This window comes from Palaemon carinicauda, chromosome 22, assembly GCF_036898095.1.
Source record: "Palaemon carinicauda isolate YSFRI2023 chromosome 22, ASM3689809v2, whole genome shotgun sequence".
Lineage (NCBI taxonomy): Eukaryota > Metazoa > Arthropoda > Malacostraca > Decapoda > Palaemonidae > Palaemon > Palaemon carinicauda.
Genome location: NC_090746.1, coordinates 62,958,359 through 62,983,447, shown reverse-complemented (window position 1 = coordinate 62,983,447; position 25,089 = coordinate 62,958,359). Strand labels below are relative to the sequence as shown.

General features: G+C 37.3%; 1 protein-coding gene and 2 long non-coding RNA genes across 4 annotated transcripts; 1 reads left to right on the top strand and 2 right to left on the bottom strand.

Moving 5' to 3' along the window:
• Positions 1-611: 611 nt before the first annotated feature.
• Positions 612-1,040, bottom strand: LOC137615913 (uncharacterized). Its single transcript, XM_068345600.1, has one exon. It carries the CDS (start codon positions 1,038-1,040, stop codon positions 612-614), a length of 429 nt encoding a protein of 142 aa, XP_068201701.1.
• Positions 1,041-6,949: 5,909 nt separating this feature from the next.
• Positions 6,950-13,306, top strand: LOC137616116 (uncharacterized). Of its 2 annotated transcripts, none has more exons than XR_011039278.1 (3): positions 6,950-6,988; positions 8,915-9,164; positions 13,168-13,306. It is a non-coding gene; the product is annotated as an uncharacterized lncRNA (long non-coding RNA). The 2 variants fall into 2 exon arrangements; XR_011039279.1 differs by lacking the exon at positions 6,950-6,988 and adding an exon at positions 7,038-7,249.
• Positions 13,307-16,927: 3,621 nt separating this feature from the next.
• On the bottom strand, positions 16,928-23,548 carry LOC137616115 (uncharacterized). Its single transcript, XR_011039277.1, has 3 exons — positions 23,474-23,548; positions 19,456-19,575; positions 16,928-16,992 (listed from the first exon to the last, which is right to left on the bottom strand). It is a non-coding gene; the product is annotated as an uncharacterized lncRNA (long non-coding RNA).
• Between the last annotated feature and the right edge of the window lie 1,541 nt (positions 23,549-25,089).

Below are 25,089 nucleotides of genomic sequence, written 5' to 3'. Positions count from 1 at the left end.
ATGCCTTCTATCAAAGGCATCCTCTTCCACCAAACCTCTTCTCTCCATATCATCCTTTACCTTATCTCGCTATTTAATTCTCTGTCTCCCTATTGATCTACTCTCCTTAACAGGTTCCTCCAAAGACCTCCTCACTCTCTCTCCAATACCCTCTATCAAAGGCATCCTATTCCACCAAACCTCTTCTTTCCATATCATCCTTCACCTTATCTTGCCATCTATTTCTCTGCCTCCCTCTTGATCCACTCTCCTTAACAAGCTCCTTCCAGGCCCTCCTCGCTCTCTCTCCAATGCCTTCTATCAAAGGCATCCTATTCCACCAAACCTCTTCTTTCCATATCATCCATCACCTTATCTCGCCATCTAATTATATGTCTCCCTCTCGATCTTCCATTTCAGGTTCTACCCGAGTCCTCCTCACTCCCTCCCCACCATCCATCCTTAGCACGTACCCATACCATCTCGGTCGTAACACTCTTATCACCTCTGTAATCTCTACTAGGCCTGCCATTCTTTTCCAATCTCTCAAGCAGTGATAGTCCCATAATCCACCCAGGCCTTCTCATTTATCTCTTAAGCTTTGCATTCTCTTTTCGTCTTAGACCCCACGTTTACGATCCATACATCAACACTGGTCTTATTACTATTTTATGAATCTTGACTTTTAGCCTGATTGGCATTTTCTTATCACATACCACTCCAGCTACTTCCATCCATTTCCCCCAGGCTGCTTTTATTCCATTTCCAACTTCAGCCTTACATCCTCCCTCTTGACTTTTTGTAGATTCCAAGTATCTAAATTGTTCCACCTCTTTAATAACCGAGCCCCTACTTTCATGTATGGCTATCCAGCCTCTACTTTCCTTACTCTTCACCATAACCTCGGTCTTATCCACATTTACCCTCAAGCCGCCCCTCTCCATAGACTGCTGCCGCCTTTCTATGTAAGCCTTCCTCATTTCAACGATAATCAGCAAATAATCTACATATAGCAACTCCCACAACTCTTCATTTCTGATCACTTCACTTAATCCAACCATGACCAGCACAAATAAAAACTGGCTGCTCAATGCTGACCACTGGTGTAATCCAACACTACCTTCAAAGGTTTCTGTTTTCCAAACTATTGTTATTATTTTTGTCCTTGTTCTTTTGTACATCATCTAAACCATTCTAAACGACCCTCTGGGACTTTCTTCTTCCTCAAACACTAAAACATCATTCCATTTGGGATTCTATCATAAGCCTTCTCTGGATCTGCAAAAGCGCAGAATAGCTCCTGATTTCCCTCTAGTATCTTTTCCTGTAACTGCCTTACTATAAAGATGGCATCCACAGTCCCTCTTCCCCTCATGAACCCTTACTGTTGTCTCAAATTCTTTACAATGTCTCATCTAGTACCCTGTAAAAAAACCCTTAAAACTATGCTTTGTTAGTTAAATTCCCTCGTAGTTACCATAATCTATGGCATCGCCTCTCTGCTTCAATACAGATACTCCTCTTCCCGTCTATAGGCATTATTTCATCTTCCCATAGTGCACAGATACTATTCTTCCCGTCTTTGGGCAATATTTCTTCTTCCCATATTGCTCTTAGTGAATGCAGCATGCATTCTTCTCCCTCTGTAGCTAGTATCTCCACCATTTCAATTTGAAATTCTGGTGGTCTGGTGGACCTGGTGCTTTACCATGTTTCATTTTACTCAATGTACGTTTCACTTCTATTTCTGTATTCTGTATCTCCATCACTGGCCCCTCTGCTTCTCCTATCTCCTCTCTCTCATTTTCAGTATTCAATAGTTTTTCAAGATATTCTCTCCATCATATCTTGATGTCTTCATCCCCAATATACTTCCATCTCTATCCCTGATGACTGGTTAGTTGCCTCAAATCCTGTCTTTGCCTTTTCCTCAAGTTTGAAATCTTATTAATGTGTATGTAAATACCCATGTAGCATACTGTATGTATGTAGGATATGTTATTATTATTATTATTATTATTATTATTATTATTATTATTATTATTATTATTATTATTATTATTATTATTATTATCATAACTTGCCAAGCTGCAACCCTAGTTAGAAAAGCAGAATGCTATAAGCCCCACTGCTCCAACAGGGATAATAGTATTTTGTAAGTATATGTCAATGGGATTAATTTCGTTGACCTTTATGCTGTTAATTGTATGTATTTACAAAGGCACTTGCTTATACACGTAGCTATAAATACATTTACATGATCACAGAAGTATGCACCTATACATTTATGAATACATGAATTTCCAAATGGGTATATGTTCATACTTATAAATTAATATTTGTCAGATTGTTTTTTAGAAATAAATGTAATTGTAATAAATGAAGTTTGAATAATAGGAGTAAGCTGTTAAGTCAACCTTTTAAGCAAACAGAGTTCATCAAACTGATTGGTTGGTACTAAGAATTTGATGTTGATTGGCTGTTCATTCTTACTTGTTGTGTTGAAAGTATATATATATATATATATATATATATATATATATATATATATATATATATATATATATATATATATATATATATATATGGGGGATTGGTAGAGTAAAGCTCAGTGCCTATAAACGTGGAGAAAAGAATTATGGCCAATGATATTTCCTTCATATTATAACAAACCAACCCTTAAATTAGGAAAAATGAATTCAAATTTGTCAAATTTTCCGTCCCATATGTAAAATTTTCAATCCAATATGTCAAATTTTCAATCTGATTTGTCAAATTTTCAATCCAATTTGTCAAATTTTCAATCTGATTTGTCAAATTTTCAATCTGATTTGTCAAATTTTCAATACAATTTGTCAAATTTTCAATTCCATTTGTCAAATTTTCAATCATTTTTTTAAATTTCAATCCAATTTGTCACATTTTCAATCCCATTTGTCAAATTTTCAATCAGATTTGTCAAATTTTCAATCTGATTTGTCAAATTTTCAATCCAATTTGTCAAATTTTCAATCTGATTTGTCAAATTTTCAATACAATTTGTCAAATTTTCAATACAATTTGTCAAATTTTCAATTCCATTTGTTAAATTTTCAATCAATTTCTTTAAATTTCAATCCAATTTGTCACATTTTCAATCCCATTTGTCAATTTTTCAACCCCATTTGTCAAATTTTCAATCCAATTTGGCAAATTTTCAATCCCATTTGTCAAATTTTCAATCCCATTTGTCAATTTCTCAATCCCATTTGGGAAATTTTCAATCCCATTTGTCAAATTTTTAATCTCATTTGTCAAATTTCCAATCCAATTTGGCAAATTTTCAATCCCATTTGTCAAATTTTCAATCCCATTTGTCAATTTCTCAATCCCATTTGGGAAATTTTCAATCCCATTTGTCAAATTTTTAATCTCATTTGTCAAATTTCCAATCAAATTTGGCAAATTTTCAATCCAATTTGTCACATTTTCAATCCCATTTGTCAAATTTTCAATCCCATTTGTCAATTTCTCAATCCCATTTGTCAAATTTTCAATCCCATTTGTCAAATTTTCAATCCAATTTGGCAAATTTTCAATCCCATTTGTCAAATTTTCAATCCCATTTGTCAGATTTCCAATCCCATTTGTCAATTTTTCAACCCCATTTGGCAAATTTTCAATCCCATTATTAAATTTTCAATCGCATTTGTCAAATTTTGAGCTCTTCACGGGGTAAAAGGCATTATTTTGTTTTGTATAGTTCATGTGTAAACGATATTCCTGCCCCAATATGTAGGTCTCCACTCCTCTATAATGATCCCTTCAAATTTCAAAATTACAGACAGGGTCATGAATTAGGGAAGCAGTCATAATTAATGAAATTTGTGAAATGATTGGGTGCAGAGGAAATATATTTTGGAGTGGTCTGTAGACTCACTAAGAAGACGGTTTGTATATATATATATATATATATATACATATACATATATATATATATATATAGATATATATATATATATATATATGTAATATATATATATATATATATAAAGTGATACCTCGGTAGTCGAACGACTCTATACTCGAACAATTCGGAGTTCGACCAAAAATTTTCGAGAAATTTTTGCTGCGGTGCTCGACCAAAAAATTCGGTACTCGACCAGCCGAACACGTGACGACCGCATGGGCTTTGTGATGATCGCGCCATCTCGGCCACTCTCGCTTGTTCGGGAAGCATCAGTTCTCTCGAGAGCGTCACTCAGACAACGCGCGATCAGCATTCGTTGTGATTTAGTGATTTTCAGTGCTTTTAATTGCTTTTTTAGCTTTCATAATGAGTCCCAAGAAAGTAATGAGTGTTAAGGGGAAGGAGAAGAGGAAAACAGTGCGAACAACGATCGAGTTGAAGAAGGAAATTATAGCGAAATATGAGAATGGTGTACGAGTGTCCGATTTAGCGGTAGAATACGGAATGGCGAAGTCGACCATTTCTACGTTTTTAAAGCATAAAGAAATGATTAAGAAGGCGAATGTTGCAACGGGAGTTACGGCGGTAACTAAGCAAAGGCCACAAGTGATTGAGGAGATGGAAAAGTTGCTTTTAATATTTATTAAAGAAAAACAGTTGGCCGGGGAAAGTGTTAGTGAAGCGTTCATTTGTGAAAAAGCGTTGCATATCTATGAAGAATTAGTGAAGAAAAGTCCGAGTACCAGTGAAAGTGATTCATTTACATTTAAAGCGAGCAGGGGTTGGTTTGAAAAGTTTCGTAATAGAACAGGTATTCATCGTGTTACTAGGCATGGGGAGGCAGCTAGTTCGGATCAAATTGCAGCCGATAAATACGTGGGGGAATTCGATCGGTACATAAATGAACAAAATTTGATCGCACAACAAGTCTTTAATTGTGATGAGACTGGGTTATTTTGGAAGAAAATGCCAGCCAATACGTACATTACCAAGGACGAGACGAAGATGCCAGGTCACAAGCCAATGAAAGATAGGCTAACATTGTTGCTGTGTGCAAATGCAAGTGGCGATTGCAAGATCAAACCCTTGTTAGTGTACCACTCGGACAACCCCCGGGTGTTCAAACGAAATAATATTTGTAAAAGTGCACTACCAGTTATGTGGCGCTCGAACACTAAATCTTGGGTCACAAGACAATTCTTTACTGAGTGGATAAACGAAGTGTTTGCCCCCCAGGTTAAGGCTTACCTCATTGAAAAGAGCTTGCCAATGAAATGTCTTCTGGTTATGGACAATGCTCCTGCACATCCTCCAGGTCTCGAGGATGACTTGAAAGAAGAATACAGCTTTATCAAAATCAAATTCTTGCCCCCCAATACTACTCCCATACTCCAGCCCATGGACCAACAGGTCATTTCAAACTTCAAAAAACTCTATACCAAGGCCCTTTTCAGAAAGTGTTTTGAAGTGACCAGTGACACGAAGTTGACCCTAAAGGAATTCTGGAAGGAACACTTCAGCATCCTCAACTCTGTTAACATGATTGACCAAGCTTGGCGAGGTGTGACCTATAGGACATTGAACTCTGCCTGGCGTAAGCTGTGGCCATCATGTGTCACAGAGAGGGAGTTTGAAGGTTTCCAACCAGAGGCGGGTCCAAGCACTGCTACCCCTGTAATTTCTGATGACACTGATGTCGTTGAGGAAATTGTTGTCATGGGCAGGAGTTTGGGGCTTGAGGTCGACAAGGATGATATTGATGAGCTTGTAGAAAGCCATTCTACCGAGTTGACTGTGGAGGAATTGTTGCACCTGCAACAACAACAGCAGCAGGATCTGATTGTGGAGCAGGAATCTTCAGAAGAGGATGAGGTAAGGGAGGATGTTCCAAGTTCTCTCATCAATGAAATTTGTTCCAAGTGGGCAGATGTGCAGGCTTTTGCTGAAAAATACCACCCAGAAATTGCAGTAGCAAACCGGGCAGTGCATATGTTTAATGATAGTGTCATGTATCATTTTCGAAGAATACTGCAGAGGAGGAAGAAACAATTAACAATAGACCAGTTTTTCACAAAAGAAAAGAAAGCTGCTACATCAAAGCCTGTTTCTCCTCCAAAGAAGAGACAAAGAAGAGAAGAAACCCCTGAAATAGATCTGCCCACCCTTTCATTGGAGAGAGAAACAACTCCTGAAGGAGAACTACCCCGCCACATCATGGAAGGGGACTCTCCTTCCAAGCAGTAACCTCCCCCTTCCATCCTCTCCACATCCATCCCTGTATGCCATCGAACCGCTGCTCAAAGGTATGTTCACTACAGTACAGAAAATGGTTTAAAATTGTTTTTATTTTAGTACAGTAAATGGTTTAAAATTGTTTTATAGGATTTTCTGACCAATTTCATACACATTTAGATAATTATTGTTGTTTAGGTACACGTTTTATTAATATTTTGGGCCTGTTCGAGTGCTTGGGAACGGAATAGAATATATACCATTATTTCTTATGGGGAAAAAAAATTCGGTACTCGAACAAATCGGAGGTCGAACACGGATCTCGAACGGATTATGGTCGAGTACCGAGGTATCACTATATATATATATATATATATGTATATATGTGTGTGTGTGTGTGTGTATGTGTGTACACATATGTTTGTGCATACAATTTACAGTTCATGTGTTAAACGTCTGTAGTTTTCTATTTTCATTGCACAAAATAGCAGTTATTATTATCATTGTCATTATTATTATTATTGTTATTATTATTATTATTATTATTATTATTATTATTATTATGGCCATTTGCTTCATAATTTCACTAATCTAGACAGCCTTGTACTGACTAGTTTATTTCAAACAATGATGGAATATAAAAGGGAAGACTTCAACCCATAGATGGCGTTGCTTCTCTCCCAAGAATCCTTGGTCTGTCGTAAAACACTTCAGTTTCCTCGAATCCTTGGATTTCCCAAAGTCAATGTTGGAAATTTTTCCGGAAAGCGGGACAGTTCCGCAGACTGTGAGGGGTAGAAACCTTTTCTTCATGATAACTTTCAGCCAGTTAAGTTGTTCTTGGGTTGGAGTGTAGAAAATTTTAATCTTTTTGTGTGAAATGGCATCATTTGGTTCGAGTGACGTCGTTTGAAAATCGAAGTTTGTACCATTTCGTGTGGAGCCATTATTAGCATTTATTTTTTGGTTATGACTTCTTGTTGTCAAAGTAAAAGAATTTCTGAGTAATGCAATATTTCGTGTTGAGCCTACAGTATCTTTTATCAACTTCCATCCTAAAAATGTTACGGCTCTGCAGATTTTCTTAAGGTATATTTTGAACACTGCAATGTTGTAGTGATTGGGTCTTTATTGGATTGCTTCTCTATAATGCTTCAACTAGCTGTTTTCAAGCTTTCATATTTCAAAAAACGGCCTTTTAAGCATTTTTTTTTTATTTTCAAGTACAGAAGACAGTATTAGAAAAATTCGTTTGGCCTCATATAAAATTCTCAAGAGCTAGAATACCTTGCCTGATATCGTAATAATTAGACCATATCTACATAGCTTTTGTTACTATTTTTTTTATTATTCAATATTGAAGGTTATACGTGGAGACATCGCTTGGCGATAATCCTGATTCTTTATTTTCACACCAAACAGCCATTGTGTTAGAAGTCTCCTGGTTTATACAATATCTGAAGGTGTACTTTTCTCAGCGTAAATTGTTAGATTTGCGTAGCTTTGGTTTTTGTTTTTAAATTTTTATCTCAGATTTACGGAGATTGACAGATGGAGAGTCTTATTTCCCTCAATGTTGCCAGATAGATTTTCTTCAACGCCGAAAAAGAGAGCACTTGGCCGGGCGTAGTATTTCAAAACTTCACTTTATTGGCTTTAATACCACTGGATTTTTTTTGTCAAGCTTGAGTAATAGGTATTGTTTTTAAGAGATATTCAACATCTTCGATACTGCAGGGATAAATACTTTAATCATGAGAACTAGGTATAAAAAGTCTTAATTAGTGCTGGCTCTTAGGAACTATTGTTCAAGTAGGTAATGTTAAAATGGGTTATTTAACTTTATACGTTTTGTCTTAAGTGATTGAGGTAATCTTAGAATTTCCTTTAAAATTTTCATAATGATGAATGGACGTTGGCAACTTCTAAAAACACTGAAATTAGTTCAAGTAACAAGCGGAGAATTAAGGCCTCAGTTGCTTGCTTAGGTTGGTTAATTATATTGTAGACGCACACATCGCTTGAGGTGTTTTGCAAACTTATTTATTATCATCATTATCATTATCATTATCATTATCAGCTAAGCTACAACCCTAGTTGGAAAAGCAAGATGTTAAAAGCCCAAGGTCTCCAATAGGGAAAAATAATTCAGTGAGGAAAGGAAATAAGAAAATAAACGATGAGAAAAAAATTAACAGTAAAATAATTTAAAAAGTAACATCCAAACAGATATGCCAAATATAAACTATTAAAACGTATGTGAGCCTGTTCAACAAAAACATTTGATGCAACTTTGAACTTTTGAAGAATTAGTAAGAATTAAATGTAAAGTTGTAGTTAGAATCAATTATAATAATCTGTAGCAATCTCGCAAATCATCGGGTCAATTGCAAATATTTCAGTCGGTGATTTACCTAGTCCCAAATAATAGAAATCCACCAGAAATCGTAAATTGTGACTGAACCATTAGCCAGATGTCTATGAAAGTAGTTAAATACTTAGACTGAAATTACATCTCGTCGAATTAATATCTTATATACTACCTATGCTTAGCACAAATAATTTCAAGCAATAGCTTATTGGACAAGTTTTTCCCTAGTAAAATATTTGGTGTTCAAGTATTTTTTTCAAGTTTGTTCTTCGCCAAAATCTCAATTTTTTTTAGATATCCTAAATTTAGCATTTACAATTGTAGTTTTCATGATTTATTTCAAATTCTGTCCCATTTGATTCTCATTTTCCCTTTCTCCTTAGGTAACAACTGGCCAATCAGCTTCCCAACAGCTATGGAGCGAAATCTGTCGGAAGGAAATTACTGGTCATTTTATGCTTTCATTGGGCTGTTTACCAAGAACTGTTGATGGAAGACAACGATGATGAAAATTACCTTACTTGCAACAGTATGAGACCAACACAAGGCCATTAAGGAACGTTGCTCCATGCAATTAAACAACTCGTGATACCCTTCTAGAAGTGATCGTAATGTTTCTAGTAAATCTGACAGGTATGTTTCCCAAATACTCAGTAGTATAAGATTTTTTTTTTTTATCGGACCAGTCCAATTAACGCGGTCAGCATCCCTCCATTGTGATTTGTTCGTATGTTATTCCAAGGGACAATTTCATTTTTATTTATATATATATAGGACAAGAACAGTGCAGGCGTTTTCATAGTAGCAGGGTCAGTGCAGGTTTTCATAGTAGCAGGGTCAGTGCAGGTTTTCATAGTAGCAGGGTCAGTGCAGGTTTTTATAGTAGCAGGGTCAGTGCAGGTTTTTATAGTAGCAGGGTCAGTGCAGGTTTTCATAGTAGCAGGGTCAGTGCAGGTTTTTATAGTAGCAGGGTCAGTGCAGGTTTTTACAGTAGCAGGGTCAGTGCAGGTTTGTATAGTAGCAGGTTCAGTGCAGGTTTTTATAGTAGCAGGGTCAGTGCAGGCTTTTATAGTAGCAGGGTCAGTGCAGGTTTTTATAGTAGCAGGGTCAGTGCAGGCTTTTATAGTAGCAGGTTCAGTGCAGGTTTTTATAGTAGCAGGGTCAGTGCAGGCTTTTATAGTAGCAGGTTCAGTGCAGGTTTTTATAGTAGCAGGGTCAGTGCAGGTTTTTATAGTAGCAGGGTCAGTGCAGGCTTTTATAGTAGCAGGGTCAGTGCAGGTTTTTATAGTAGCAGGGTCAGTGCAGGTTTTTATAGTAGCAGGGTCAGTGCAGGTTTTTATAGTAGCAGGGTCAGTGCAGGTTTTTATAGTAGCAGGGTCAGTGCAGGTTTTTATAGTAGCAGGGTCAGTGCAGGTTTTTATAGTAGCAGGGTCAGTGCAGGTTTTAGTTTCATAGCAGCAGGTTTAGTTTAGGTGTTTTTATAGTAGCAGGGTCAGTGCATGTGTGATTATAGCAGGTTCAGTGCAGGTGTGCTTATAGCGGCAGGATCAGTGCAGGTGTTTTTATAGCAGCTGGGTCAGTGCAGGTTTTTATAGTAGCAGGGTCAGTGCAGGTTTTTACAGTAGCAGGGTCAGTGCAGGTTTTTATAGTAGCAGGTTCAGTGCAGGTTTTTATAGTAGCAGGGTCAGTGCAGGTTTTTATAGTAGCAGGGTCAGTGCAGGTTTTTATAGTAGCAGGTTCAGTGCAGGTTTTTATAGTAGCAGGGTCAGTGCAGGCTTTTATAGTAGCAGGGTCAGTGCAGGTTTTTATAGCAGCAGGGTCAGTGCAGGTTTTTATAGTAGCAGGGTCAGTGCAGGTTTTTATAGTAGCAGGGTCAGTGCAGGTTTTCATAGCAGCAGGGTCAGTGCATGTTTTAGTTTCATAGCAGCAGGTTTAGTTCAGGTGTTTTTATAGTAGCAGGGTCAGTGCATGTGTGATTATAGCAGGTTCAGTGCAGGTGTGCTTATAGCGGCAGGATCAGTGCAGGTGTTTTTATAGCAGCTGGGTCAGTACAGGTGTTTTTATAGCAGCTGGGTCGTGCAGGTGATCTTGTAGTAGAAAGGCCAGAGCAAGTGTTCTAATAGTAGCAGTGTCAGAGCAGGTGTTCTAATTGTAGCAGGGTCAGAGCAAGTGTGACTGTAGTAGCAAGGGCAGTGCCGCTGTTCTTATCGTAGCAGTGTCAGGGCAGGTGTGATTATAGTAGCAGGGTCAGGGCAGGTGGGATTATAATAGCAGGGTCAGTGCAGGTGTTTTTATAGTAGCAGGGTCATGGCAGGTGTGATTATAGTAGCAGGGTCATGGCAGGTGTGATTATAGTAGCAGGGTCAGTGCAGGTGTTTTTATAGTAGCAGGGTCATGGCAGGTGTGATTATAGTAGCAGGGTCAGTGCAGGTGTTTTTATAGTAGCAGGGTCAGTGCAGGTGTTTTTATAGTAGTAGGGTCAGTGCAGGTGTGATTATAGTAGCAGGGTCAGTGCAGGTGTGATTATAGTAGCAGGGTCAGTGCAGGTGTGATTATAGTAGCAGGGCTAGTTCAGGTGGGATTATAGTAGCAGGGTCAGGGCAGGTGGGATTATAGTAGAAGGGTCAGTGCAGGTGTTTTTATAGTAGAAGGATCAGGGCAGGTGGGATTATAGTAGGGTCAGTGCAGGAGTTTTTATAGTAGCATGGTCAGTGCAGGTGTGATTATAGTAGCAGGGCCAGTGCAGGTGTGATTATAGTAGCAGGGTCAGTGCAGGTGGGATTATAGTACCAGGGTCAGGGCAGGTGAGATTATAGTATTAGGGTCAGGGCAGGTGTTTTTATAGTAGCAGGGTCAGTGCAGGTGTGATTATAGTAGCAGGGTCAGGGCAGGTGTGATTATAGTAGCAGGGTCAGGGCAGGTGTTTTTATAGTAGCAGAGTCAGTGCAGGTGTGATTATAGTAGTAGGGTCAGGGCAGGCGTTTTTATAGTAGTAGGGCCAGGGCAGGCGTTTTTATAGTAGTAGGGCCAGGGCAGGTGTTTTTATAGTAGCAGGGTCAGTGCAGATGTTTTTATAGTAGCAGGGTCAGTGCAGGTGTGATTATAGTAGCAGGGTCAGGGCAGGTGTGATTATAGTAGGAGGGTCAGTGAAGGTGTTTTTATAGTAGGGGGGTAAGTGCAGGTGTTTTTATAGTAGGGGGGTAAGTGCAGGTGTGCTTATAATAGCAGGGTAAGTGCAGGTGTGCTTATAGTAGCAGGGTCAGGGCAGGTGTGCTTATAGTAGCAGGGTAAGTGCAGGTGTGCTTATAGTAGGAGGGTCAGTGAAGGTGTGATTATAGTAGCAGGGTCAGTGCAGGTGTGCTTATAATAGCAGGGTAAGTGCAGGTGTGCTTATAGTAGCAGGGTAAGTGCAGGTGTGCTTATAGTAGCAGGGTAAGTGCAGGTGTGCTTATAGTAGCAGGGTAAGTGCAGGTGTGCTTATAGTAGCAGGGTCAGGGCAGGTGTGCTTATAGTAGCAGGGTCAGGGCAGGTGTGCTTATAGTAGCAGGGTCAGGGCAGGTGTGATAATAGTAGCAGGGTCAGTGAAGGTGTGATTATAGTAGCAGGGTCAGGGCAGGTGTGATTATAGTAGCAGGGTCAGTGCAGGTGTTTTCATAGTAGCATAATCGGTGCAGTCAGTTTTTCTTGAGAGGTTTAGTTTACTAATGCAGTTAGGTTTTGTAATTCAAATTCAGTTTGCCCTTTTAATGAGTGTTTTCAGTAAGATTGCCTCAAAGATTGATGAGAAAGTTCAGGGAGTTTTACTTTAGGGTCAAAGAATTTATACTAGTTTGAGCTCGAAAAAAATTTCTGTTCTGTTTCATAGTACCTTTCAAACAGTGTAAATTGCATTAACCATTAAAATTATTTTTTTGTAAATATTGTAGTTTTCAAACCTTTTAATATTAAAGGAAGGGGTCAGTGTTTTGAGTACTCTTTTCACTAGTTTTAAAGGAAGGGGTCAGTGTTTGAGTACTCTTTTCATTAGTTTAAATGTTCACTAGTTTTAATGTTAACGAAAAAATTGATTTTTTCTTATCTGGAAGATTTCCATAGATCTAAAGGGGACTGCTAAAGTTAAAACTTTTCTTAATTATAAATTAAAAATATTTCCATAATCTCCGGTGTTAGTGAAGGAAAGTCAGCCTGGATTTGATCCATTTTATCAATGACGTAAGGCATTTTGGTTTTCAGTATTTAACTGCTTATAACATACTTATGTGATAATAGGTGCAGAATAGTTTTAAAAGTACCTAAGTTTCTGATAATGGTAGCTTTAAGCTAAATTGATCCTGTCACTTTAAAAGCAAACTTTGCTTGAACAATTGGGCTATAGTATTTTAATTGCTAGGCAACTCAGCAAGGCTTAAAATTAAGGTCAACTGAGAATATAAAAATTATTACCAATTACAGGGTCTTTCCTGATCAAAACATTGCTTAGAGCTTGGATAAAATAAAATCAACTAAAAGAATTGATAATTATGTAATACAAGTTATACAAAACATTTAATTTCACGTCAAATTCAGCTCAGACTTTTGAAACATCTTAATGAAAGCAGTAAAACAACAACTTCAATGTCTCTACTTATCTTTTCAGATTTTAACCTGGATTATTGTGACTAGTGACTGAAGCTATGATGAAAGGATACGCCATTACTAATATAGAAGTTGGTGCTCTTGCGGATTGAAATGTTTGATACATTAGAATTCCTTCAGCCTGCAGTAAACAGTTACTACTAAGTGAATGCAAATTGCTGATTAACATTGAAAATAACACGCTGAACACGCTGGTGATTGGAAAATTGCTCCTGTTGCTGATTGAAGACTAGCTGCTACTGATAGAGAAGATTGGGGCTTACAAAGAGCTCTTCGATGAATGTTTTAATTATAGCAACTCAATTGCCTGCTCTGTGAAGAAGAATGGTCTAATTACTGCAGCTCTGTGAATGAGATTCTTACAACTGCAGCTCCTTGGAGAATGGTCTTATTACTCCAACCCCGGAGAATGGTCTTATTACTCCAACCCCGGAGAATGGTCTTATAGCTGCAGCTCTTTGAAGAAGGATGGTCTTATAACTGCAGCTCTTTGAAGAAGGATGGTCTGAAGATGGATGGTCTTATAGCTGAAGCTCTCTGAAGATGGATGGTCTTATAGCTGGAGCTCTCTGAAGATGGATGGTCTTATAGCTGCAGCTCTTTGAAGAAGAATGGTCTTATAGCTGCAGCTCTTCGAAGATTGGGATGGTCTTATAGCTGGAGCTCTCTGAAGATTGATGGAGCTCTCTGAAGATGGATGGTCTCATAGCTGCAGCTCTTTGAAGATGGATGGTCTCATAGCTGCAGCTCTTTGAAGAAGAATGGTCTTACTACTACAGCTCTCTGAAGAAGAATGGTCTCATAGCTGCAGCTCTCTGAAGATGGATGGTCTGCAGCTCTTTGAAGAAGAATGGTCTTATAGCAAGAAGAATGATCTCATAGCTGCAGCTCTTTGAAGAAGAATGATCTCATAGCTGCAGCTCTTTGAAGAAGAATGGTCTTATAGCTGCAGCTCTCTGAAGACGGATGGTCTTATAGCTGCAGCTCTGAAGACGGATGGTCTTATAGCTGCAGCTCTTTGAAGAAGGATGGTCTTATAGCTGCAGCTCTTCGAAGATTGGGATGGTCTTATAGCTGGAGCTCTCTGAAGATTGATGGAGCTCTCTGAAGATGGATGGTCTCATAGCTGCAGCTCTTTGAAGAAGGATGGTCTCATAGCTGCAGCTCTTTGAAGAAGAATGGTCTTATAGCTGCAGCTCTCTGAAGACGGATGGTCTTATAGCTGCAGCTCTCTGAAGACGGATGGTCTTATAGCTGCAGCTCTCTGAAGACGGATGGTCTCATAGCTGGAGCTCTCTGAAGATGGATGGTCTCATAGCTGGAGCTCTCTGAAGATGGATGGTCTCATAGCTGCAGCTCTCTGAAGATGGATGGTCTCATAGCTGCAGCTCTCTGAAGATGGATGGTCTCTTAGCTGCAGCTCTTTGAAGATGGATGGTCTCTTAGCTGCAGCTCTTTGAAGATGGATGGTCTCATAGCTGCAGCTCTTTGAAGATGGATGGTCTCATAGCTGCAGCTCTTTGAAGATGGATGGTCTCATAGCTGCAGCTCTTTGAAGATGGATGGTCTCATAGCTGCAGTTCTTTGAAGAAGGATGGTCTCATAGCTGCAGTTCTTTGAAGAAGGATGGCCTCATAGCTGCAGTTCTTTGAAGAAGGATGGTCTCATAGCTGCAGTTCTTTGAAGAAGGATGGTCTCATAGCTGCAGCTCTTTGAAGAAGGATGGTCTCATAGCTGCAGCTCTTTGAAGAAGGATGGTCTCATAGCTGCAGCTCTTTAAAGAAGAATGGTCTCATAGCTGCAGCTCTTTGGAGAAGAATGGTCTCATAGCTGCAGCTCTTTGAAGAAGAATGGTCTCATAGCTGCAGCTCTTTGAAGAAGAATGGTCTCATAGCTGCAGCTCTTTGAAGAAGAATGGTCTCTGGTCTCATAGCTGCAGCTCTTTGAAGAAGAATGGTCTTACTACTACAGCTCCGAAGAATGGTCTCATAGCTGCAGCTCTCTGAAGATGGATGAAGAATGGTCTCATAGCTGCAGTTCTTTGAAGAAGAATGGTCTTACTACTACAGCTCCGAAGAATGGTCTTATAGCTGCAGCTCTCTGAAGAAGAATGGTCTCATAGCTGCAGCTCTTTGAAGAAGAATGGTCTTACTACTACAGCTCCGAAGGATGGTCTCATAGCTGCAGCTCTTTGAAGAAGAATGGTCTCATAGCTGCAGCTCTTTGAAGAAGAATGGTCTCATAGCTGCAGCTCTTTGAAGAAGAATGGTCTTACTACTACAGCTCTCTGAAGAAGAATGGTCTCATAGCTGCAGCTCTCTGAAGATGGATGGTCTGCAGCTCTTTGAAGAAGAATGGTCTTATAGCAAGAAGAATGATCTCATAGCTGCAGCTCTTTGAAGAAGGATGGTCTCATAGCTGCAGCTCTTTGAAGAAGGATGGTCTCATAGCTGCAGCTCTTTGAAGAAGAATGGTCTTACTACTACAGCTCCGAAGAATGGTCTCATAGCTGCAGTTCTTTGAAGAAGAATGGTCTTACTACTACAGCTCCGAAGAATGGTCTCATAGCTGCAGCTCTCTGAAGATGGATGGTCTTATAGCTGCAGCTCTCTGAAGAAGAATGGTCTCATAGCTGCAGCTCTTTGAAGAAGAATGGTCTCATAGCTGCAGCTCTTTGAAGAAGAATGGTCTCATAGCTGCAGCTCTGAAGATGGATGGTCTCATAGCTGGAGCTCTCTGAAGATGGATGGTCTTATAGCTGGAGCTCTCTGAAGATGGATGGTCTTATAGCTGGAGCTCTCTGAAGATGGATGGTCTCATATAGCTGGAGCTCTCTGAAGATGGATGGTCTCATATAGCTGGAGCTCTCTGAAGATGGATGGTCTCATAGCTGGAGCTCTCTGAAGAAGGATGGTCTCATAGCTGCAGCTCTTTGAAGATGGATGGTCTCATAGCTGCAGCTCTTTGAAGATGGATGGTCTCATAGCTGCAGCTCTTTGAAGATGGATGGTCTCATAGCTGCAGCTCTTTGAAGATGGATGGTCTCATAGCTGCAGCTCTTTGAAGATGGATGGTCTCATAGCTGCCGCTCTTTGAAGATGGATGGTCTCATAGCTGCCGCTCTTTGAAGATGGATGGTCTCATAGCTGCCGCTCTTTGAAGAAGAAGATGGATGGTCTCATAGCTGCAGCTCTTTGAAGATGGATGGTCTCATAGCTGCAGCTCTTTGAAGAAGGATGGTCTCATAGCTGCAGCTCTTTGAAGAAGGATGGTCTCATAGCTGCAGCTCTTTGAAGAAGGATGGTCTCATAGCTGCAGCTCTTTGAAGAAGAAGGATGGTCTCATAGCTGCAGCTCTTTGAAGAAGAAGGATGGTCTCATAGCTGCAGCTCTTTGAAGAAGAAGGATGGTCTCATAGCTGCAGCTCTTTGAAGAAGAATGGTCTCATAGCTGCAGCTCTTTGAAGAAGAATGGTCTCATAGCTGCAGCTCTCTGAAGATGGATGGTCTTACTACTACAGAAGAATGGTCTCATAGCTGCAGCTCTTTGAAGAAGAATGGTCTCATAGCTGCAGCTCTCTGAAGATGGATGGTCTTTATAGCTGCAGCGCTCTGAAGATGGATGGTCTTTATAGCTGCAGCGCTCTGAAGATGGATGGTCTTATAGCTGCAGCTCTTTGAAGAAGTATGGGTCTTATAGCTGGAGCAATGAAGAGTGGTCTCATAGCTGGAGCTCTTCGAAGATTGGGATGGTCTTATAGCTGCAGCTCTTTTCTTCCTTCTGCTCTTTGAAGATTTGTTCTTAATAGTGCCATGTTACTGCTGCTGCTAAAATTTGATAAATAAATGCCTGTTACCTCCGTATTTGTATATGAATAAATCACAAAAAAACCAAAATTATTTAAATACCCATTACATTAAAAAGGCTATATTAAAGGCTATATTATCTTAAGGCCATAAAAAGTGCATTGTATTGTGCAAGTGTTAAAGTGGATAAAAATCTTGCCAAACTGAAACACCAGTTACTACCAAAAGCCCCCTTAAGACTTGCAATAACAAAAAAGCCAATTGTTGAATGAAATTCAATTATTACTAGAAACAACTTGCATCTATTCAAAGTCCCCAAGAGTACCAACAAAATCGGAAAATAGAAACCTTCATCAAATACAAAGGCTATTATATATACTGTTTCTATATAGGCCTACCACTAAACAGGGTTGAAGACAATTTCTTCAACTTTAGGAATCTTTAAACGTTAAACCTGCCAACAATTGCAAATATATAGTATTTCCTCATTATCGTTGAAGTTAAACCTCCCAACAATTGCTAACATACAGCAATTCCTATAAACCCTCATTATACAGTAAATGTTATATTTAAAAACAAAGTTCTCATTGCCACTAGCTACTTATTACCTATTAACTATTTATTACCTATCATAAATTTCAGTTAAGAACATAAGATAAATTTTGCGGCTATCGTACAAGAACTAAGATGAAAATTTTTAGCTTTAAAATAACTTATTTGCATTGCACAAGATATCAAGATCAGATTTTTCTAGATTTAAAAGCCCCTATCATTTGCAATGCACAAGATTCTATCAAGATCAGATTTCTTAGGTTTAAAAGGCCTATTAATTGCAAAGCACAAGATTCTATCATGATCAGACTTTAGCTTTAAAACCAATAGTATAATTTGTGTGATGTACAAACAGTGATGGGGGTGTTTTCACACCATGTTTAGGGGTGACTCTTTTTGAACACCAATACACCCAATAATATTTACGTTGATCGTTTATCAGTGGGTCCTGAAATGGATCAATGTTTATACAAGAGAATAAAAAGTCTTACTTTACGAAAATTTGTTAATACTTTTTGAACGAAATGAGTTAAACATTACAGAAAGCTAACATCAGTCTCCCCACCCTAAGCGTTTTCAATCCTCATCCACTCATGAATTTTTATTGGATAATTTCTTATTGGATAATATTTGAAAAAGAGTTCATGTTCATTTAGGACTAGATTAAGCATATTTACAACAATATTTTAAAAACTGCGGTTTGCATATGATTTTGAAAAATTAATAAAATAATTATATAATGATTTTAACCTCTAAGTGGAAAACTTCCCTTCGAAATAAATCAAAACTTTTTATACTTTTTTCCCAGTGAATCAAAACTTTTACCACTGAAGCAAACTATGATAGAAATTTTTTTTTCGTTAATTCATATTTTTCTTAAACTGGAAAAGTTTGTTAATGAACGTCTTTTAGAATACTTGTGTGAATATAAGAAAACCTTGAATGCCACTAAACTAAATACGTAGTGGGGACCAGAGAAACAGAAAACATAGCAATTGTTACAAATACGAGTAGTTTTGAAGAAACAACAGCTAAACAAAATTGAAATATTAAAACAAATCAGTCTTCTTTATCTACATCTTTTCCCACTTCTATATGGGGTCAATGTTTCTAGTCATTAAAACAAATCACTGCTCAGACGATTTATATCAGTCTTAAAACAAAACTAATTTTCCGTTTACAGCTGTCAAATGGAAGACCACGACTGCTTTTGTTCTGTCAATTTTCCATAATTAGACCAAATTCAATGCGTTATCAGACTTTACTGTAATCAGATATCCTTCATCCTTAAAATGACAATCTCTAAATTGTAAATTAGTCCCTATGTACTTAGTAGAACAATTACTATTTAAAATGACAATCTATAAATTGTAAATTATCGTCAATTTCTTTTAGCGATGCAGATTTGCACTGACTCGCAGCGGTGCCCTTTTAACTCGGAAAATTTTCCTGATCGCTGATTGGTTGGAATTATCTCGTCCAACCAATCAGCGATCAGGAAACTTTTTCGAGCTAAACGGGCACCGCTGCGAGTCGGTGCAAATCTGCATCGCTAAAAGAAATTGACTATAGTCCCTATGTACTTAGTAAAACATTTACTTTGGTATTCCAAATGTGTATTCGTAATAAATTCCTAAACTAATAGTTATGAATTTTTCTAAGACCACAACTCACGAAAGGCTAAATTACCAATTACACTAAAGTATTCCCTGCTTTCGACATACTAAAAGTATCTATCATATTTTTACGCGCTACTTATTATTAAGTGCCTAATAAAACCTGACTAAAATTCAAGGTTAAGTTTTATAGCTCGAACGTTAATTTATCTTCACCTAAATTTACTTAACCGGAGTCAACTTTCAAACGAACTCGCCTAACATTAAATAGTCTATTATAAGTTGCATTAATATAAGTGAATTAAGGACTTCTTACTTGTTAAATGACTGAAATATCAGTTGTCCACAAAGTCAAGACAGTGAGGATTAGAGTTTCTTGAACTTTCCAGCGATCAGACGTATTTCACGGCTGCTTCTGGAGGTCAAGACCCTTGACCTGGAAGAAAATGAGTGTTTTAGTTCCTGAACGGCAAATAAGAATTCCAGCATTATGCAAAAAAAATATTTTATAATTTATTGTCTATACCTAGCTTTTGTAACAAGTGGCTAAGGAAAACTAAAAGATTAAGGCTACCATTTTTACATGTATTTGAACTAAGCTGTTTAAGAGATTATTAAGGGTATCCTCTATACATGTATTTTAACTATATTAATTAGAAATAAAACATTAAGGGTATCCTCTATACATGTATTTGAACTATATTAATTAGAAATAAAACATTAAGGGTATCCTCTATACATTTGTATTTTAACTATATTAATTAGAAATTAAACATTAAGGGTATCATCTATACATGTATTTTAACTATATTAGAAATAAAACATTAAGGGTATCCTCTATGCATGTATTTTGACTATATTAATTAGAAATAAAACATTAGGGGTATCATCTATACATGTATTTCAACTATATTAGAAATAAAACATTAGGGGTATCCTCTATACATGTATTTGAACTATATTAATTAGAAATAAAACAATAGGGGTATCCTCTATACATGTACTTGAACTATACTATTAATTTTCCAAAATGTTTGATAAATATCAGCACAACACCGGGCGCATTTCAAACGAAAGGCCTATATTTAATCATATCCTCCAGATTCACTTTTAGATATAACATTCGTGGCAAACTATGCCCCCCCCCCCCCCGCCTTTTTTCTTTTTTCCATTTAATGTTCATAGAACCAAGCTACTATTTGCAATTCCAGATTTTTTTTTCAGGTCTGAAAAATCATATTTCACATGGGAAACAAAAGGAATTCAATGGTTTTCAAATATCTTCCGGGATGGGGGTTGGCTTACCCTGAGGTTCCGTATGTCATTATTTGGCAGTAAAAAAAATTGGCGGTAATATAAAAATTAGCAGTAAACTAAAAACTGGCGGTAAAATATAACCTAGCGGTAAAAAAAGAAAGCTTGCTGTAAAAAAACCATCTAACTGTAAAAAAAAAAAAAATAATCTGGCGGTAAAATAAAAATCTGGCGGTAAAATAAAAATCTGGCGGTAAAATAAAAATCTGGCGGTAAAAAGTGTCTTTAGGTTATTCACGACAGTCCGATGGTAGACTTAATGATTAATGAGGGACTATTTTCCAATGGTAAAAAATGGTTTTAAAATTTTTTATCAAGATACAAGAGAAAATGTCATTTCTTGCTTATATTACTTGAAATGCGATTTTTATTCTCTTTACACGTAGCAACTGCTACAATTCGGTCTCGCCACACAACTTACTTGTTTACTTGTTTTGGGTTTAAATCCAACCCTCCACTGAAGTCGAGTGAACTACTTCTCGGGCGGGTCCATATCAATCATCTAACGAAACATTTTCATAATAACTTATACAATTCCTTGATTGTAGCATCTTCCAAATCATATGATCTTGTGAAAAGTAATGTCTTTAGTTTCTTCCTAAATTCAATTTCTCCCTTTAGGTCCTTCATTTCAGTTGGGAGTTTATTATAATGTCTAGGCGCACAGTAGCTAAAAGCAAGTAATTAACATGTCAAATAGAAATTACCCTATTATTAACATGTTCGCAACTAGAATATCCTACAATAAAAAAAATTTATGAAAGTATGAAAGGACTGGTGCTGCAAAATGAATGAATGGTCATTAGTCCTAAATTTATCCAGATGAGCAAAAACTCAATTTGAAGTGAAGTTATTTGGCAAAAGAGCATCTGAATTCGGTCGTATTTATGAAAGGTAAAAGTTAATATACACATTTTGGACTGAAGTTTGTATTGGATAACTTCAGGGACAAAAATATTTTTGCGAATTTACTCCTTAACACGAAATGATATTGATATTGATATTGATATTAATATTGATAGTAATTTTGAAATTGATAATAATAATAATAATAATAATAATAATAATAATAATAATAATAATAATAATAATAATAAAAATAAAAATCCCTTTTCGAATTTAGCAAATCTGTACAAGTCAAGAACGCCTATACTAGGTTTGTTTCTTGTGAGCGAAATAGTTAATAGTTTATATATGACATGTCTGTTTTGACGTTGTTACTTTTTTTTTTAGAATGATTTATTGTTAATTTGTTCTCTTCATTTATTTATTTCCTTATTTCCTTGCCTCACTGGGCTATTTTTCCCTGTTGGAGCCCCTGGGCTTATAGCATCTAGCTTTTCCAACTAGGGTTGTAGCTTGGATAATAATAATAATAATAATAATAATAATAATAATAATAATAATAACCTGCACTGGCCAGCGCGGTTTTGAAAATTGGCCAATCCCCAGATATGGCCAAGGACATCTGCGACCTCTGTCTTGTAGGGGATAAGAAACGGCAGCATTTTTTATTGCAACAAAATTGGAGCATCATGGCAATTCCTACAAAACTACGTGATCACATTCCTACACCTGGAACCCACTGTACCGTCCCTGGATAATAAACTGCGATTTTTTTTATACTTTTACAGGAAATATTCTGTATTAAACTTTTAAATTTTTTTGGTCAAAACAAGTTTTCTTTGAATGCAGATTTTTATCACTTCAGAATCCCGAACTATTGTTCACTCCATATTCTCACCTGTAGTTCACTGGTTTTCTCTTTACAAAGACTATTAGAAACTATTCTTGGTTCTAGTTTTCTTTTGACAAATCGATTTGTGTTAATGAACGCCCTTTTTCAATAGGGACTTGATTATTTAAGGTCAAGATAACCAGAATACAAGCTTAAGTTGTAAAACACTGTGCTTCTAGAAATATTCAAAAGCCTAACCCAAAATCCTTTTCAATGTAATGGGAACCTAACATATATCGAAAATTTCCTTACTGTAAAATATACGTATTTCAGAACTTAAATGCTGGACTTAAGAGTTAACACGAGTACGAAAAAATTAATTTACAACGATACAAAAATTGAATGGTGCGTTAACACGAGTACGAAGAAGTTAATTTACAACGATACAAAAATTGAATGGTGCAAGTTTCGTGCAAAATATTGAAAGACCGAAAACAAGTAGACACTATACTTGGTAAATCCTAGCAAGATTTAAATTATAGTCTAAGATCTAAGCTTATCAAAAACCTAAACTATAAAACCGAAAGCAATTTAAAGTATACTGTACCTGTTGCACTGAGTCCCATATTACTATACCTTAAAACCTTTCCTCTCCCCGCCTGTCTTGTCCTTATTCGAACTGCTTCTAATCCTATCTAACATCGCAAGAGGGTCTGCCCCTCTCTAATTCTTATCCTGCATTTCCCATCCTGAGTACCTGCCTTCGGGCTATAAACTGGATTGTATCCAGGGGTACTCTTCCTTCCCAATATTCCTCACTTCCCTATAATTATCCTTACTATACCTGGTTACTGAAATACCTCTAGGGAACCTTGTCCAAATCCAATATTAGTCGACAATTTATTCGTCTCAATCAACAAAGATTGATTAAAGAAAATTATTATTCAACCATTATGTAAACTAAATAAATTACGTGAAATCTTTCACTACGATCTGCGCTCCAATGCCTGTAAGATCGCTATGCAAATACACTATAATAAACATGGAAGTGACTTCGTCTATCTTTAGTTAAAAAGAAAGAACACTTGGCCATTATGTTAAAAACGGGATGATAAACTCTCCAAATTTCTAAAGTTTTTTTTTTTTTCAATTCGATGTTATTTTTTCAATTCGAGGTTAAGCTCGGCATTCGTCTAGGTGTAAATGCTTCCAGAGGAGCAAATTGCATTGCAAACTCGTAATACATTCGTAAATAATTACCAAGAGACTTATATAACACATCATTGTCATTTAAAAAAATCGCTTAAACAATGCAACCAACTATGATATAGAAAGGGCTTACCGTTATTTGTAAGTTTTCAGATGTATCTCACAATTTTCCTGAATCCACCCAGCAGCAGAACTGTCCTGCTTTCCCAGAAAATTTTCCGATGTAGACACAGAAAAATTCAAGGATTCAAGAATGGGGAAGTGGTGCACAAGTCTATGAGAATTCAGGGAAACTTGTGAAAAGTGGCGCCATCTACAAGTTGATATTTTTAGTTTTACTGGCCTTCAATGACGAGAGCTTATTATTACAGTCTCATATAATGACGGAAACGACTATAATAGCAATAATAATATCATCAAAATTTGTTTGCAAATATTTCATTTTCCTATGATCTCTAGTTTTTAGTTAAAACTGAAGTTTGATTAAAAATATATTGACCTTATGAAGGAAGGTTTACTGTCAACATACAATTGGTTTGGAAATGTATGCTTATAAGTACTGCTTTTAGTGAGAGATGGACAAGATTTCTTAAATAATCCCCATTGTTAAATTCCAATCAAAATACATGTAGTTCATCATACTGTGTGACATCAAATTATAAAAAAAAATAATTCCTTTTTAGTTATGGTAAGCAGCTCTTCTAGGAGAAGGACACTCCGAAATCAAACCATTGTTCTCTAGTCTTAGGTAGTGCCATAGCCTCTGTACCATGGTCTGCCATTGTCTTGGGTTGGAGTTCTCTTGCTTGAGGGTACACTCGGGCACACTACTCTATCTTATTTCTCTTCGTCTTGTTTTGTTAAAGTTTTTATAGTTCATTTAGGGGGTATTTATTCTAATGTTGCTGTTCTTGAAATATTTTATTTTTCCTTGTCCCCTTTCCTCACAAGGCTATTTTCCCTGTTGGAGACCCTAGGATTATAGCATCCTGCTTTTCCAACTATGGTTGTAGTTTAACAATTGATAATGTTTCCCTTGATAATCATCCTTCCCAGGAATTTTTCTCCCATATCCAGAAACGCCATTATTAATGAGGATAATAATAATAATGATGATGACCTAAACTAGTCCAACTATTCTTCAGAATTAAAGCTTTCTCATATAGATCTCTCTTTACATTCATTCCTAACCCACTATTCTTTACCACTCCCCTCACTGCCCCTGACACTTTACATCCTTCATTCATTCTCTGATGTACATTGTTTCCACTCCACCATTACAGCAACACCAGACCCCAAAGTACTTAAACTAATCTACTTCCTCAAGTAACTTTCCATTCAACATGACATTCAGCCTAGCACCACCCTCCCTTCTTGTGCGTGTCATAACCTTACTCTTACCCACATTAACTCTCAACTTCCTTCTCTCACACACCCTTCCAAACTCTATTGCTGCTTGACCCAGCTTCTCCTTTACCTCTAACTCATGATCACTCTTATCTATCAGTTTCAGTCCTCGACCAAGCAATCGAACATTCACCTCTCTCACAACTCCATCAATAAAAAAATTGAACAATCATGGCAACATCACACATACCTGTGTCAACCCAACTCTCACTGGAAACCACTCACTCACTTCACTTCCTAACCTAACACTTGGGTTAGTCTATGTGTAAACTCTTCACTGGTTGCAACAACCTTCCACCAATTCCATATAACCTCATCACATTCCACATCGCTCCTCTATCA